General features: G+C 38.2%; 1 protein-coding gene across 1 annotated transcript in view; it reads right to left on the bottom strand.

Moving 5' to 3' along the window:
- stt3b (STT3 oligosaccharyltransferase complex catalytic subunit B) overlaps positions 1–9,182 on the bottom strand; it is a 39,239-nt gene extending 30,057 nt beyond the window's left edge. The window contains exon 1 of the mRNA XM_079469597.1: positions 8,531–9,182. Coding sequence (XP_079325723.1) covers positions 8,531–8,787 — 257 coding nt within the window. The 5' untranslated portion in view covers positions 8,788–9,182. The remainder of the gene's footprint in view (positions 1–8,530) is intronic.
- Between the last annotated feature and the right edge of the window lie 8,234 nt (positions 9,183–17,416).

The raw sequence follows: 17,416 nt of genomic DNA, 5'->3' as shown, positions 1-17,416 counted from the left end.
ACAAATAACGTAATGGATGTGTTCACAGTCAAATAGATGGTGTCAAGATCTGTACTCTGGCCTTGGGCAAACGAAACACTACATTGATGAAACCTGAGTGGGAGGACATAATGAACTGTAAAACATTACTTCTGTTTCGAGGTGGGAGATATACTGATACTAAAGCACCCTAAAAGGAATGTCCATTCCAATCAAACGAGAGTCAAAGAAAAATGAAAGCGAGCTTGTGTTAACATTTCTCATATGCATCCAAACGAAAAGGCACGATTTAATACACAGTGTGAAAAGCAGCAGTTTGTCTAGTGCCATTGCATATTTCGTTCAAGTAAAAGCCTGCGTGAAGTCTATTAGTGTAATGAACTTAACACTCGTTCTAATGCATGAATGCACGAAGCTATCGGATTCGTTACACGAGCACAGCAACTCGCTCTTCAAATGCTCCCTTAAAAGAAGATTCTTAAAGTTCTCAAAGTGTTGGTCGCCTTAGAATGATAAGATTCTATCTGACATTTTGGTCATGTTCTTTTTGTGCGATTTATTTACAGTATGCCATGTTTATTTTATTTTTTTAAATGTGTGCATTGAGACTAAAGAAACAAAAAGGTTCCATATACAAAATCTAATTAGAATTTGGTGCTATAAGGTTCTATCAGCAAGAGACAATCAGCACTTTGAATGCACACAAGATGAACCAATCGGGGTCAGCTTTCTTTATCATGTGACAGGACTCTTCAGTAAACAATGTTTAAATGAAACCTCACGGTTGACTGTTTTTAATGATACTCATGTCAACAAAAGCAGCTCGAACGACAGTTTGTTTTAGGTTTTGTTGAGGAGATTCATTTTTTATATTTATAGACACAACACTAGCCAGCAGCGCTAGCTTCCAAATACCTGTGTTTACATAGACTCTCACAATGCAGTTAATGCCAAATAGTCAACAATGCCAAGAGTCTTGATTACAACAATAAACATTATTATATTTTTCAGGCATACTCATCTCTAAAAAGTCATTTGATCTGCCCCACCTTCTGTTGATAAAACATCGACACAACAATTAGCACGGCCTTTCATGCTTAACTTGAAAAAGAAAAAAAGCATCCTAAAATATGAAATAAGTGTCATTAAAGTCATGTAAATGTATATTTTAAACACATTATTATACACTTACGTCATGTTTTAACAAAAGTTATAAGTAAATTGTTTGTTTGGATTGAATTAATGTTTTGCATATAGAACCTTTTAATTCTAAACCGAAAGTGATTTTTCAGAATCAGAAGGTTCTATCGGCGTTTGACCTGTTAAAAAAATAAAAGAATAATTGGAATACATTTAGGGTCCCAGTCTTTTTCATGTATAAAAGAGATTTTTTCCTCATATCATTTTTGCTATAAGAAATGTAAAAACTTTAAAGCTCAATATCTCAAAACTACTCAGACCGCAGAGAGAACCTTATAATTCCAAAGCAACAAATTTTCTATGGTGTTATTTTTCCAGAACTTAAGCTTCAATATCAATGACATGATTATGCATCATTTCCTGCAGAATCATGCTCAAAAAATAAATTGAAACAATTGTATAAGCTTACTGTTGGGAATCAGGTAAAGCCAGAAGAACGTATAGGACACTTGTACTTGTACATGTACTTGCTTACTTTTATTTTAACCAAAAAAGGTTACAGGTTACATGAAAAAAATTATCGTCTTTTTATTTGAATCAGGTGATTAAATTTTTTTATTTTAACACCAAGAAACCGTCTATGGATATGTTATGGTGAGACCCTGATTTAGTTATTAAAAACAAAAACAAATGCAGCACGTGTTTCCATATTTGTCTGATAAACGCTTCATTAAAATAAAAACAGCTGATTCAATTTAAAAAGGCTGGATGAAAAATATCAATAAAATGCTAATTTTAATATTTGCCTGCTTTAATAAAAGGTTGTAGTGTCAAATATATTTCTCACTATTTATAGGAATGTGTTAAGGTAAAATTATCATTTTTGTTTCATTCTGTGAACTACAAACAATATTTCGATCAAATTTAAATATAAATATTGTTTCTAATTGCAGAAAACCGGTCAAAATAACACAAAAGATGCTTTTTACTTTTTCAGACATCAAATCCTACATAGAAAACAAGTACAGGTTCACTTTTAAGCAATACAACATCAATATTATTTATACATGTAGGAAAAGTAAAAAGAATTGTGTTGTTGAGAGCCGTGAGGGAAAGGCACGAGGCCGGTCACGTGAGTGATAATCAACGTCAATGTGAAAATGCAATCCAACAAAGGCAATAACCTGAAGGTTAGCCTACAAGAAAATAACAATGACTCTGAAATGTTTGTGAGTTAAACGGGCAGATGTTATTGACCTGGACCGAAAGGACGACACCAGGTTGCATTAGAAAAGCCGCAAAACACCCATTTCAAACCACTCTAATTGTCATGAGACTTTGTACTGTTCTTCAACAATGCTTTGTGAAGGTTACACAAAGCCCAGTAATAAGCAAACCTCTGCACGGCCTCGTCTCCTCCTTATTGAGATTAGTTATTACGGAGACCTTTACTGGAGGCCAGCTGCAGGCTACAGGGTGCTGATACATTATAATTCTCCCCATATCCTCCAATAATAGTACAATCTTGTTCTCAGAGATACAGGAGCTCAGACGAGAGATAAGTGGCACTCAAATGCGCCTTCAGATCAGAATGCCCGTCACAGAAAATACAACCCCGGTCACACATATGCAAGATGAAAGCTCAATTAAAACAAGAGAGGATGGATAATGCCAGATGGATAGAGAAAATTGGCGAGAGGAAAAATTGAAAAGTTAGATTTGCATTTTCGCTCCAGCTTTCAATGTGCGATCGGAATATAGAGGGCACTGTTATTTGTCTTGAAGAGGTTAAAATAAGCACACAAGCCAGCGAGTCAGAGAGAGAGAGGGAAGACATAGATACAGAGAAAGAGAATACACTAGAGGAATCAGGAGTAGAAAAGCAGAACAGGAAATGCAGCACATCCAAAACTGAGACAGCACAGAGCAGGCTCAGGGCAGTGAGCTGGTTCTAAACGAGAAACCCAAAGAATCAGTGTGTGCGTGTGTCGATCTGAAATTATCTGGACATGAAACAATTACTATTTTAAGCCCCTGGCTTAAAATGTAGAAAAGTTGTTTGAACAGATTGGGCTCGAGGGCTGAGGGCTTTCAGACTTATTACAATCTCAAGATGCAAGCAGCCAAACAGGACAGTTGGTCAATTTCTGAACACCTCTAGGGATGAGACGTAAAAAGACTGCATAAAGCAACATTTCAAGGTCAAGAGTGTAGTGTCATAATAATACGTTGACTTACTGTAGTTTAGTATGGATAGACATCCTTCAACAGATTGCATCGAGGGATTGTTGCTGTGTTGGCTGGCTGGGACGCTCAAACAAATAGAGAAATGCTGTGTCAACTTTTCTTTTGCAGGTTGTCGCCTTGGAATTATAAAGTTCGATCTGCATTCTGAGCAGTTTTGAGACATGGAGACAAGTTTTCGCATTATACTTTATTTTGTAGTTGGAACTACTGACACCATTTAAAGAAAAACATAAAATAATGTAAATTACCACAGAATAAGAATATATTACATAATTTTGACAAAAATGTCAGATAGAACCAAGGTGACAATGTTCAAATTTAAATAGAAAACATATCAGGCCTGTTCACCTTTTCTTAAAGGGAAACCTTTCCATGTTTTATTTACCTTCAAGGCATCCTAAGTGAATGTGACTTTCTTCTTGAAGAATGCAGTCGGAGTTATAAACCACGTATACTTTTACTTCCAAGCGGAAGAAAGGGAGCTAATGGGGGGGCAAAATCATTTTGTTACCATAATTTAGCGGGGGAAAAAAGCCTGTCATTCGCCTCCAGCCGTTGTTAGACATTATCATGTACTTTCATTTGGTGAAGTATATTACTATTTAAGTCAATTGAAAATGTTTTAATAATTTAGGTAAAATAAATGCAACATGCATGCATAACATGAAGTTATTGTTTACCTTTGAAATTATTCTCTCTTTTTTGATATATTTGAATTATATTGCATTTTTAATGTAATATGACAATGGAATGGGTTTAGTTTCCCCAGACTTTATTGGGTATTCAGTTGTAGTAAGTTCAGAGAGTTAACGTATGTACATCGCGACGATGACACAAACATGTCAATTAGCACCAAACATGACCTTGCACCAGAGCTACGGGTAAAAATAGATGACAGTTTTTTTACGAGCCTGTGCGTCAAAATGACAGACAATGAAAACGTCTACTCCAACCTCTGGTACTACCTGCTCTTTCAATTCAAGAATAGACAGTCTTGATCATTTTGTGTGAGTATACTAGCGTATTATTTGGCCAAAATCCAAATTCCATAGTGTGCACACAAAATACACCAACATTTTAAGCCAAAAATTAATGAGTAACAACTTCAACTTAGCATGTAGATAACCTCAAACATATCCATGTCACTGTTTTTAGCACATCACATATCTCCTACTCTGGTTATGGATATGTAAACGGAGCAACAAAACGAAAACCACTTTTGCATGAATCACCACTCTCCAGCAAATGTCAAAAGGTCTCAGATGCAAAACTAGATGCAATGTGTCCAGGCAAACAACTACACGAACAGAACCAGACAACCTCTCCAGAAGAACTTGAGCACTTACATTCACAGTTAAAAGCTTTTCAACGTGCATATGACTAACAGGGCTGGAAAATCAATCTTTGCCAATGCACGCCTGGCAGAAAGTGAAGAACTCCTGTATGTCTCGAGCACACAATAACCCACGTGGCGTCAATGACACACTCAAGCGCACGGGTCAATGTGTGCAAGCAAACAAAAGTAAACAACCAAACAGAAGTACGCCAAGCAAGGTGCACAAATAAACAGTTTAAAAATCTTCAAATGGTATGTCACATCAAATACTGCTTTAATGTTTCCAACCTCATTAAACAACAAAAAAGGATATGAAAAGAACTGTCTGTGAATTGCGTAATCAGACGATGAAGCCACAAGCTTACAGACGCCTTTCATACAGCACAAAGGTTATGCACCTCTCTTTGCTGCCTTCATTCTTCATCTTTCTGCAGTTATGACATCACAGAAACATAAGACATCAATTCATTAACGCATTCAAATAGACTTGCCCGAGTGTAGTAGCATCACAGAGAACTGTCACAGCAACATCTCGCTAAATAAATTATCATGCCATTTTAGGATATGATGCGTGCTTTACGGATGGCCTGCAAGGAAATGGGCTAATGACACTGAAATGGACGGCAAAGCCATTACACTTAAATGGTTTAGAAAACCATCCCAATGAAATTCAGGAGGCCATTAGCAGATAATAAAGGCTCGTTTGCTAATTAGTGTTGCTTTCAAAAGGCAAGTGTTATTACTGTAGCTCATGCTTAGGGTTAAGTTTACTCAAGTTCTTAACCCCGAGTATTCAATTTTGGCAGCTTAAATTACACGGACTGTTAGTGAGCGATTTGCGATTTCAAAAATAAGCAGTCAGCTTTGTGATTTCCAACTGGTAAATAATCATCTGGGCATAATGTATTAGATATACACTGAAAGAGAACCCAAGCAATATATAGTCCTAAATATGTTTTTTTACTATTAAAGAACATCCACAGTGACTTGGGCCGGGCGATATCAAAGAGCCCTTTTTTTACCATTGAGGCGAATCATTCGCGTTGTTTAATATTTCGACTCCGTGTCGATCCATGCCAGCCGGTGCGTAAATGGTTTAATTTTCCATGGTAGGGCTGATAACAGAAATCTTTAGAATGTAAACACAACCACGTCACACGCTGCCTTAGTAACACAAGAGACTGAGCTATAACGTCTCTGCATTTACATACATTTACATTTAGCAGACGCTCTTTTGCAAAGCAATACTGAAGAAAAATGTGATGTATACGTTGTTAAATAATGTGAAATGCGATACAATAATGCTTTAAGTCTGTAAGATTCATTTAAACTTTACAAGTTATTGCAAACATGGTGATGTCCACATTGGCATTATTTCAAAGATTTTTATATATTTCCCAGTCCTGTAAGATAGGGATGGTTTGAACTTCAGAAAACAGGTTCTAAACACAAATCAAGATGACAATTGTCACTACTGTACTGTTTTGTTTTTGCAGTTAACATTTTTAATGTTCTATCTAAACCACACAATGCTAAAGAAAAATCACTGAAATAATCGAGCAAAAATATTGATTGGAAAACAAGGTATCTAATTTTAGGTACAACTTACTAGCTAGCTAACAGGAAGAAACGCTAAAACCATGCCAAGCATCTGATCACACCCAAGCAACAAGCATACTCAACACAGCTCACATGTAAATATCTAATGAACTGCAATATCAGCTCCCCACGTCCTGCCTTTTTCTATTAACCGGGAGCTACGCGTGTTGACCAGCACCGCCCACTTTGTGCTATAAAAAATTGCTCTTCACAAACCTACGGGTGATGTCACGGCGTCCATGTTTTATACAGTCTATGGTCTATACAAGAGGAGATGAGCAGGAAACAGATTATAACTACTGTGAAGTGTAATGGCTGGGGGAAGTGCATTATATTGTAGGATTTGACTACTGGTAGTGCTTATCTGACATCCAATCATATGTGACATAACCAGATATTTTAGATTAAAACTCATCATTCTGATGGGTTCTTTTTTTCTTTCACTTAGCTGTCAGTGTTGCCTATCTTGCCTATGAATGGTTTATATGCACACGGAGCAATGACATATGTCTGCTAAAACCTCAGCCAGCTCTAAAACATCCATAACAGGTAGTGTCCATTGGAAACATTGGCATTTTACCACTCCGTCGCTTCAAGATGCGCACAAGATTACGGTCAATGACGCGAGTCAAATTAACCAACATCCGGATAAAGCGGAAGAAAATGGATGGATGGACTACTACATCATACATAAACAACCAAAAAGGAAAAGTGCTTCAGGCTATCCGTGTCCAGCTACATTCAGAAATATGAAAAAAGCAAAGTAAACTTTTGCACTTACTCGAGGCATGACAAACCAAGGCATATATATCAATGTTGAGCCATAGTGTTGTCGGGTTGCAGAATTTGAACAATTTATAGTAAACGCATTGTTATCGCTTGATAAAAAATTGCCCCAGCGCACAGTGGAAGTGGGTTAGCTGGCTGAGACTATAGCAGAAGTACATCATCGCCCGTATGCATATACTCCATTGAACTGTGACAAACTCAGACATCAAATCACAAAAGGTTTATCAAGACCATGCCAACAAGGCTCTTTCAATAGTTATACTAGTAGTAACCACGGCTAAGATACACATTTGACTACAGAAAAATAAGCACAAGGGCTGAACAATTCATCGAAAATTTATCGTAATCGTCAAATTTAGCCTTCATCCATTACATAAACAAACTAATCGAGGTAAACGATTATTGTGCCGCATTGCATTTTGCAAGGATCCTCTCTTTTCTTGTAGTTTAAGTACACAGCGCACACCGATCCTTTACAGTGGTTCAGCAGTGTCATTTCTTCTTTATTCTTCAGTTAAATGCAGTGTTTAAAGGCAAAGAATTTTATTTTCTGTTGTTTTAAATGCTAATGAGTAATCGTGTTAAATAATCGGTTCTCAGTAGTTTCACACACAGGTATGGCATAAAGGACATACATTCTACTGTGTGTTGAGGAAAAGGAAGCTTTCGAGTTTTTACTGGTGGGTACTGCACAAAGAATCGATTTAAATCCAATATTAAATTAAAATGCATAAAAATATACCTATAGCTGTACAGCAGAAATGCCAAGCTTCTGTTTGACAGCTTTTGACAGGGTGAACACCATCGACCAATCAAACATAAGTAAATACTTGGGGGAAAAATCACACGTTCCCATCTGCAATCTGAAAGTTTTCTTTTGCAAAAACTATATACACATTATGAGTACGCTTAGAAAGTCCAGGTAACACTTAAACAACGGTCTTTATATAGTTACAAACACGCACAAATGCTTAAAACTTAGCTGATGTCATGTAACTTATATTTAAGCATGCAAAAGAGACGAAGCAAGACATGTCTAAAAATTTAATGACCTGTCAAGAATTACACAATGCAACCTTACACGGAAGTAGCTCATTACATGCGTTCATTTTAGTTTAGCAAAAAAGCTGTTCTCGTGGGCCACATTTATTTAAAGGAACCTGTCGATTTAGTTCACAGTGCATTATTAAACAATGTAGAAAAACAGTCATGCAACTGCCATGCGGTTAAGTTACGTGTCAGAATTGTCAGGCGTGGAAGTGCCGCACCGAGACAAAACGCTTCCCAAGACAATTACACTGAAATGCGTGAAAGCTCGCAGCAATTGTGCATCAAACACGGAGACCGAGTCCTATAATAAATCAAGATTACGGCAGTTTTACTTGTGCATTGCATTTAAAAACATTCAACCTCGACCGCGAACCCACCGCCATTACTTACCAAGGGTCAAACTCATGAATGATGCTCTCGAAGCGAATAACTGCGAAAAGTCGAGAGCTGAATCCTGCCAACCAGGCCAGAAAGAGAATAGTGAACGACAGCAAAGACTGCCATCCCGCCGGTTGCGTCAGTCCACCGGACAGGCCTCCGCCGCTACATCCAGCCGGAGAGTTGGGCCGCCCGTTGCCCGAGACCGAAGTCCCGGCGTTGGCGCTCGCTTTGTGCTTACTATCGGAGGCGGTGTGGTGCTCCGCCATGTTCTGACCGAGCCGTGCTCGAGGATCTGGTTAGGAAAGCTCTTCCCACCGCCACGCACCCCTCTGTCCACCGACCCACTCCCTCCTCGGCTCCAATATTTCAGCGGCTCGGATACAACTGCAGTTATTAATTTGCTTTATAATTACGACGTGTATTTATTTGCATTAGATTCTGCGTAGAGTGGCATGCTAACCGGCTTGTACCACTCAGCACACGCGATCCACTAGTGTGGGGGGGGACAGGGCGGATCTGTGCAGAACAGCAGGAAGAATCTTTCAGCCTCTCATAGCGAGACAGGTAGAACAAGGCGGGTCCCAAGCTGATCGACTTCGGCCAATAAGCTGCAAGCGGACGACTGACAGGAGCGGTCGTTTAGCCAATGATATTGCTCGCTTTCTGGATCGTTGAGAAACCCAACGGAAAAAGCTGATAGGGAAGTTGCCAATCACGTGATTGGTTTAAAAGAACGCATCCAATCAGCATACGGGCGCTTTTGCAGCGCGGTGGACCAATGAAGTAAATGACTTTTTGCAACGACAAACTGACGGGTTTTTCTGACCGGTTTAAAACGTTATTCAAGCGATTCATTTGACATCGCGATGTAAAGTATATTTTTTGGCACGAAGAGCTTGATTAAGAGAAACAAATTACGATTGGTAAAAGCGTAGCACACGCAGTTCTCATGTGTTGCTTTAGCAGTGGGTTAGATTATTTAAAGTATGCATATGCATACTTGCATGCATACTTTTGCATACTTGCAGTATGCATACTTTTACTATTGTAACCATTGACGGGTTTGCATTAATGTGATGTTCTAGCCAGACTTAAAGTCTTCGGTTTGGGTCGGTATCGGCTCTTAATGTTTGCAAAGTCAAAGACATAATACTGCATAATAAACCAATGGTTACGATGGTTAAAAGCATAGCACACGCAGTTCTCATGTGTTGCTTTAGCAGTGGGTTGGATTATTTAAAGTATGCATACTTTTACTATTGTAGCCATTGACGGGTTTGCATTGTGATATTCTAGCCAGACTTAATGTCTTTGGTTTGGGTCGGTATCGGCTCTTAATTTTTGCAAAGTCAAAGACACAATACTGCATAATAAACCAGTAATGTTCTGAGAATCAGCACTATGGGAAGAGCATATCATGAATTTTTCACAAGACACTCCAAGCACCTGCAATAGTGCAAGCGCTACTTTTAAAACTTGCTTAGCTATGGAGCAGACAGTATGCTTAATTTATGTAAATGCTTTATTTAAGCTTTACGGGCACCATTTTGAAGTGTTTGGAGGTTGACAGTCAAAATATTGAAATGCTTCTGCTGCAATGGAGAGTGATCTCACATTCACAAAGGGAATTCTTCACCTTGATCAGCTTCTGTAGTATCCTCCTGCAGGCCTACTTCCTCTCTAAAACACAAGCCAACCGCTGAAACCAGTTCACACCAGTCTCTGTTGCAAAGAAAAACCATCAAAAACATTTAGTTTAGTATATTTAGATCACACAGGCTGCCTTAGTGGCTGTGTGCAGTCCAGCAAGCCATAACCCTGATAGAACATAAACATTTGGCAGACGTTGGATGGAAGACATCTGCAAGAAGCAGTTTGCTCTTCTGCAATACGTCTCGGAGACGTTTGCTGTCAGATTTCCTATAGACACCAAGAAGATGTCTGTAAGATGTTAATTATTTAGAATGGATGTAAAACTGCTCTAAGATGTAAAGCAGATGTTTTAACACGGCAGATCTTAAGCCGACGTACCTGGATTTGTGCATGAATATATTCCTTTATAGCCAGACATTGATGGGTTTGGATGAATTAAACCCTTTCCATAGTGGATAAATGGCTAATTTGATGTCTATTAATCGTTGCAATTAATTGGCCTACAATTCAGTATTACGCATTTTGTCCTCACAGACCAAGTTTAGGGATAACATTTGAAGCACACCCGATGGATTGGGTGGATGTGCTTTTGTGTTCTAAGTAATCCACTCAGTCACACTTCCAGTGTTGGTGTTTATCAACTAGTGACCACTAAACTAGAAGGTAAACATTTGTTTTAGTATGACTCTAACCACAGCGTAAAAGACTTGGCTGGTTTGTAATCAAACATAAAGCAAGTGTTAATATTGCTGCGTTGAAAAATCAATAGACGCATTTAACACGATTGATTTTTGTCTTTCTGTATGTTCTGCTGGACATCTCGAAAACCCTCATAGTTCATTGTACTCCCAACAGATGTAATTTATGCTTAGAGAAACACGCTGTGCACTGAAGTGTTTAAATATAACAGACTCCATTTAGAATCCAGATTTAGATTTCAAGATGAAAATTCTGAAAGAAATCGATGGACACATGAGCCGTTTCTCAATTGCATGAACGTTTCCAAGAATACTTGATATCGTGAACACATCCGGGTACTTTGATGCTGTCTCTGTTCTTGGCCCTGTACCAAATGGCGCACCATCCGAGTCCACACTTGGGGATGTCAGACCTATAGTGCAGACCTATAGGGCACTAGTCCACAAGATGAAGACTTCTGGATACCCAGGAATCCTTGCGAACGGCTAATCACAGAACGGAAGGGAGGAGTGTCGTGGAAGTCAGACATTTACGTATACATGACGGATACATTTTTAAATAAATGTTTTGATAAAATTCTAAAATAATGTATTAATTAGTTACTTATTAACATGATTGCTTATTTATTTTCTAATAAGCCAGCTATTCCATAATAAAAACTTTTAATGCAGTGAATTTTCTTAAAGTAATAAGCCATGTTTTGTTGTAGATTTATATGTAATTGTCTCTGGGCCCTGTAAAGCAGATCAACATAGTTTATGTACTATAGAGAAATATCAAATAACAACATATATGTATATTAAGAAGTGTATACAGAAGAATAGTGTATACAAATAAATAAATATACATAAGCAGCGGCATTTACGTCATGACAAATGAATAAAGTACAAACATAAGTATCTATTGCATAATGCTCGGGGGGCATATCAACATAGGAAATACAGAACAATATAAACCTGCAGCTCCAGTCTTAAATAACAACAATGGGACAAGCGGGGTCGACTTCGCGCGGCGCTGCGCAGACTGATCAGCGAATGATAACAAAGTACCGCGAGAGTGATTAGAAAGCACCGCTTGCTCTTTCCGGTGTGATTACCTCAAGTCTGCGTCTAAATGCTCTCCCGTGTACCCTTGTGTACTCCTGCCTAGTGCCCTGTAGGTCTGCCCTTCCTGACGTCACCAAGTGTGGACTCGGAGGAGGTCCACAAGACCGGAGTGCGCCATTTGGGAAAGGGCCTTAGAAATACTACATGCTCACTTGGGAACTTCACGCCCACTAGAACACTTGGGCCAAAAACAGAAAATACGTCATGAAAGTAGTCAAGTAGTCAAATGCAAAGACGGCAAGTGGGGTGTTTGGCCGCTGCCTGAGAAACGGCCATTTGCCCATGGCACTCTATAAAGGTGTGAAACGGCCAGTTTAGACCACTACTGACACCTAGAGGTGTCAATGCAAAACAACCCCGGCCGTGAATACCATGCATACGCATAATATAAAAACGTTAAATAATGTCACCATACATTAAGTCCCCCACGGCCATATCCTAATTGTGGAAAATGAAAAGCCTATAATTCTGTGCAGTTTTTTGTGTTTACGGATATTGTCATCCAGGAACATTTCTCCAAAGTTCTATTGCATCCTTCCTTTGTGCATCTTCTTTGTTTAAACGAGAAAATGTTTCCAGGATGTTTTAGGAAGAAAGTAAAAAATGCCCAGAAAAGGTGAGATCAAAATGATATGAAGCAGCTTACTAACTGGTGACTCATATCACGTGTGTGGGATGGAGGGACACAATGAAGCTCAGAAAGCGGCTAAATTCCTGTATGTGGTTAGTATGGGTTGTTCCATCTATTAAAAACATTGCTGCTATGAAAACATTGTCTCTATACCTTTGAGGTTTTGGGAGATCCAAATTATTAGCTGTATTTTGAAGGATTTAGAGATAACCGTATTAACATGATGCATCCTTTTTTATTGTTGGTTAGATATTTACATTTACAATACAATACAATAATTTGTATTTACAAATTATACATTTTGAATTACGTGCATTCATATGTCACATTCATTTATCTCGCTCTGTTTTCTTTGACATTTCGGGGTGGAATGTATTAATGTTACCACCTCGTGGCAAAAGTCACAAAACATCTAAGCAATCTGAAACAATATCAGTATGGGTGAAAATGTATTGCAGCAATTTTTCATACATTTACGACAAATGTGTATTATTGTTTTCCAGCTGTGTGGCATAAAACTGCCCCTCTGTGTACCTCAGAATTATCTTATAATGCTCCAGTACAAAATGGCAATAGCCAACAAACCCTATAATCTACTCTGACACTTCTCCAAATGCATTGATCTATCTCTGTATCTGCGGAGAACTCAGGCAAAATAACATTCTAGCAGTGTGCCGAGGGTCTGTTTGTCTTCATTAGGTTGCCTTCTGCTGCAAAACGGCTTTGCTATTTCTCACCAGCCTTTCCGGTAACGCAGTAACGGACTAGAGGACATGCAAGAAAAGATATAAGAAGATCCGCAGTCGTGGCGTATCATTTTCTCAGAGGACTCTGAATTCTGCACACACTGTAAATAGCATTTGATACTCATTTTATAATGGGTACACGAGTAATTTGCTCTCTTTCTTTCTAGTCACTTTCTTTCTACCCTGGTGGATTCTGAATTTACTTTAGAAAATGGAATTTTAGCAAATGCATGACTTAAGTATGGTTTTCCAGAGGTGAAGAAATAGGCTGTTTCAGTTTTTTAACGCAAAATTAAAGGGATAATTCACCCAAAAATGAAAGTTATGTCGAATTAAGTTGTCATTACAACCCTGTATGACTTACTTCTGCAAAACAAAAAATAAGATATTTTGAAGGAAGATTGTTACAGAATAGCGCTGGCACCCATTCTGTATGGCACATCACCAACAAAAGTGAATAGGTGCCGGTTAACAACAATCTTCTAAATATCTTCTTTTGTGTTCCAAGAAAGTCATGTTTGATGACAAGAGGGGGAGTAAATGATGACAATTTTCCTTTTTGGGTGACCTATCACTATAACATTAGAACAAAATACAACCAACAGGACACTTGTTGGGAAAAATGCTTCTGGGTCAGTTTTGTCCACATCTTGCAAAATACACACTGGCTATGAATTATTCCATGGAAGAGTGAAAGGCTTGGCATTGTGTTGGCACAGCGCCCTCTAGTGCCACTATGTAGGATCGAACTATTAGGCCATTTATTGTTAGTCAAATATTGTTAGAGTGACATCTTGGATTTAATGCTGTTCTGTTACATAATCTGTCTACTTCCAACATTCACTTGAATTTCAAAATGATCCTAGTGTAATAAAACCTCTTTTTCACATCTATTATTTTAAGTATTACTGCTCTAGACAAGTTTACATTTGTGGTCTTTGGAATTAAAGGCACCGATGCGCAATAAAACCAGGATTGCGATTTAAATAAGAAAAGGTCATTCTTTTGTTCGTTCATAAAACCACCAATAGAGGGCAGTGTAAGTCACAAAGTGCACTCTAGGTTTCATTGGGCGTCTCACTCACACACATCACCCAACAACATAAAACAAAACTAAATCCTGAGATCTCTTTCAACAAAAAAAAAAGAGTTTGATTTAGTAGTTTGGTCTGGGAATGGAAGAGTTTGGTAGACAAACAATAGTTGTGAAGACCACAGATGACAGAAATTATATAGGCCTTTCACCAGGATTTGGGATTTATAAATGACCTTCATGCCAGGTGACCTGTGAGTGCCAGTAAGATTATAAATAGTTAATATAAACCAATCCGAGGTTCAGCAAAACGTTCACTAAAATATGACAAAACAAGCATTAAATTAAGCTAAACCAAATTAAAGTCAAGATGTTTCTCAGTGTTTGGTTATATTTATAATGAGTATACATCTTTTTAGTTATGCCACAAAGTTTCTGCATGTGTTTGGATGTGCAAATGTCTACATCTAGCGAACAGTCTCACCACCAACATGTCCCTCCGTCTTCTCCTGACGGTGTGTATCTGTTGTGTGATCAGCATGCCCTCGGGTGGCGCCAGGATCAAAGAGCGTGTGATGAAGCGCAGCCTGACGGTGGCTGCCACCAGACATGCTGGGAAAAGGTGAACTTTTTCAAACAGATACTTATCAGTTCTCAAGCTGCCAAGTACAATGTTGACTTGCTCATGGACTAAATCCACCCTTCTGAAGAAGGTGGACATACTGTGCTTTATTTACAGAAAGAAGTAAAGCAGACCAAGACCCACAGGATTAAAGGTCCAATGTGTAATCTTTGGAGGATCTATTGACAGAAATGCAACGTAATATACTGATTATGTTTTCAGAGGTGTTGATGGTTTTTTTTGCCTTAAGAGCTATTTCTATCTACACCGCGGGTCCCCTTTCATGGGATTTGCCATGTTGTTTCTACAGTAGCCCTAAATGGACAAACTGCTCTACAGAGCGCATTTCGTAAATGCGTCATCTCCTTCAGCAGAGGTGAAACTCCAATAACATCTTAGTCCTGTGTCAGCCTGTGTCAGGCTGTGTAGTGCTTTGAAAGGGCAAGGCGAATGGTGTAATGAGACTTTTGTTGCAATTCGCCACCTCACCACTAGATGCCGCTACATTTCATACACTGGACCTTTCAGACTTCCAGGGTTTTTTAATGTTTTAAAAATCTGCGTAATGAACAATAGGGGTCATTGGTTATTTTGGTGCCATTTAACGCTTGATTGAAACCTGTTAAGAACTGCTGCTTTTTCGGAATATATTGGAACCAAATGCTTATGTTTCAATATATGAAAAGCAATTCTGCATCACACACACATAAAGAGCTCTGTGAAAACTCTACAATTTACAAACTTGTCTGAAAGGACATTTCTTTCAAAAAGCTCACTCTGCGGTCTCGTAAATCGTATTTTTAGTGTACGATATTTATATATCAGTAGTACTTAAGCTATTTGCAGACATCTCTAGAAATGGAGACAACAGACTCCACTACGGTTTCCTCCAGTCAGTTTTGCTCTTCTGAAAACACCACAACAACGAATGCTAAGGTTCAGTAAGTCCCATAAACCCTATTCTGAGATCAGTGCAACAGAGGGATATTTATAGGGCTTCTTCCCCACAGATACCAGTTTGTTCCCCTGTCTGCTTATTTCCCCCAGACGTTCTAGTGGTTAGGATCTAAAATAGCAAAGAAACAATAGACTAGAGAACGGGTAAAGGAATAGGGGTGTGGAAGGCTGCTTACTATAAAAATGACCAGACTTGGGGACGAGTACAGTTTTAGTTTTCTCTGTCATTATGGTTGCAACCATTCCTGGACACAGGAATTTCAAAACTCCTAAATGGAGCCCAGATGACCTGCTATTCACTACAAAGAAAGGCTCAATTCAAACAGCCTCACGCCGTGAATAAAAGAGTCAAAAAAAGATTATTTTGCTCAATTACACAGCTATCTGTACTAACTTACACCTATCAAACACAGGGCACGCTCAGTTTAACACTTTACAGAAAAGTTGAATGTCTTTTACATGGAAAAATGAACTTAATGTGTCCACTTAACAAATGTAAAGCATCTATTACATCGTGTTATGCTCAGTTTATAAAATCTAAAAGCTTTTTAAGGTTATTCTGCGTTATCGTCAATGAAAGTGCTCCTAAAATCCCCTACACAAAAAGAAAATGTATTTTCCTATATTTTATCTGATACTATATGCAATTATTGAATATATATTTAAGAATATATAAAATACATTAAGGCATTTCGAGAAGTGGCACTTATTATATATAGATTTATACACTTCCAGCATGGAAATGTGTTATTTAATTTATTACATTATACAGTACTTTCCAGAATATTCCATATTTTTGTTTAGTAAGGAATCACGCATGAATGCAATATCTGCTTTTACTTTTCAGAAGAGCTGGATTTGGGATTTTAGCCTTGTGGTAGATAATAATATGGGTAATTTACACTGAAGGAGGGAACCAAGCCATTTCTAAAGACTTAAATATGACATGCTTTGGAATGAGCATAAAACACCTTAGCAACCTCATAAGCAATGTGTTTAACAGACAAACAACACAGACGTAAGTATGCTTGAACAATCTCACCCACTGGGATCCCTTCACACAATGATACAAATGAAAGGCAGCAATTTCTTGATTTGGCAACATCAATGTGTTTTTGATACATTACTGTAGCAGAAACCCTGAGGCTAATGTAGAAAACTGTGCATGAAAGTGTCAGTTCTCCAAAGCATAGCTAAAGACTGTTTTTCAGTGAAGAAATTTGTTTCCCAGAACACTAAAATGGAAGGCTGACAAATACCCAATGGAATGTTCTTTAAGACTAACTGACAGCACTGTTGACTGGTAATATCTGGTTGTCAATAATCTATATAAAGGAATTTATCTTGGGACAAACTGCCATATTACAGGTAATATCTGGTTGTCAATCATCTATATTAAACTGTAAATTTCCCAAGACACAGTTACGCTGAAATATTCCAATGCATAA

This window comes from Barbatula barbatula, assembly GCF_947034865.1.
Source record: "Barbatula barbatula genome assembly, chromosome: 12".
Taxonomy (NCBI): Eukaryota; Metazoa; Chordata; class Actinopteri; order Cypriniformes; family Nemacheilidae; genus Barbatula; species Barbatula barbatula.
This window is presented reverse-complemented; position numbering and strand designations above follow the sequence as displayed.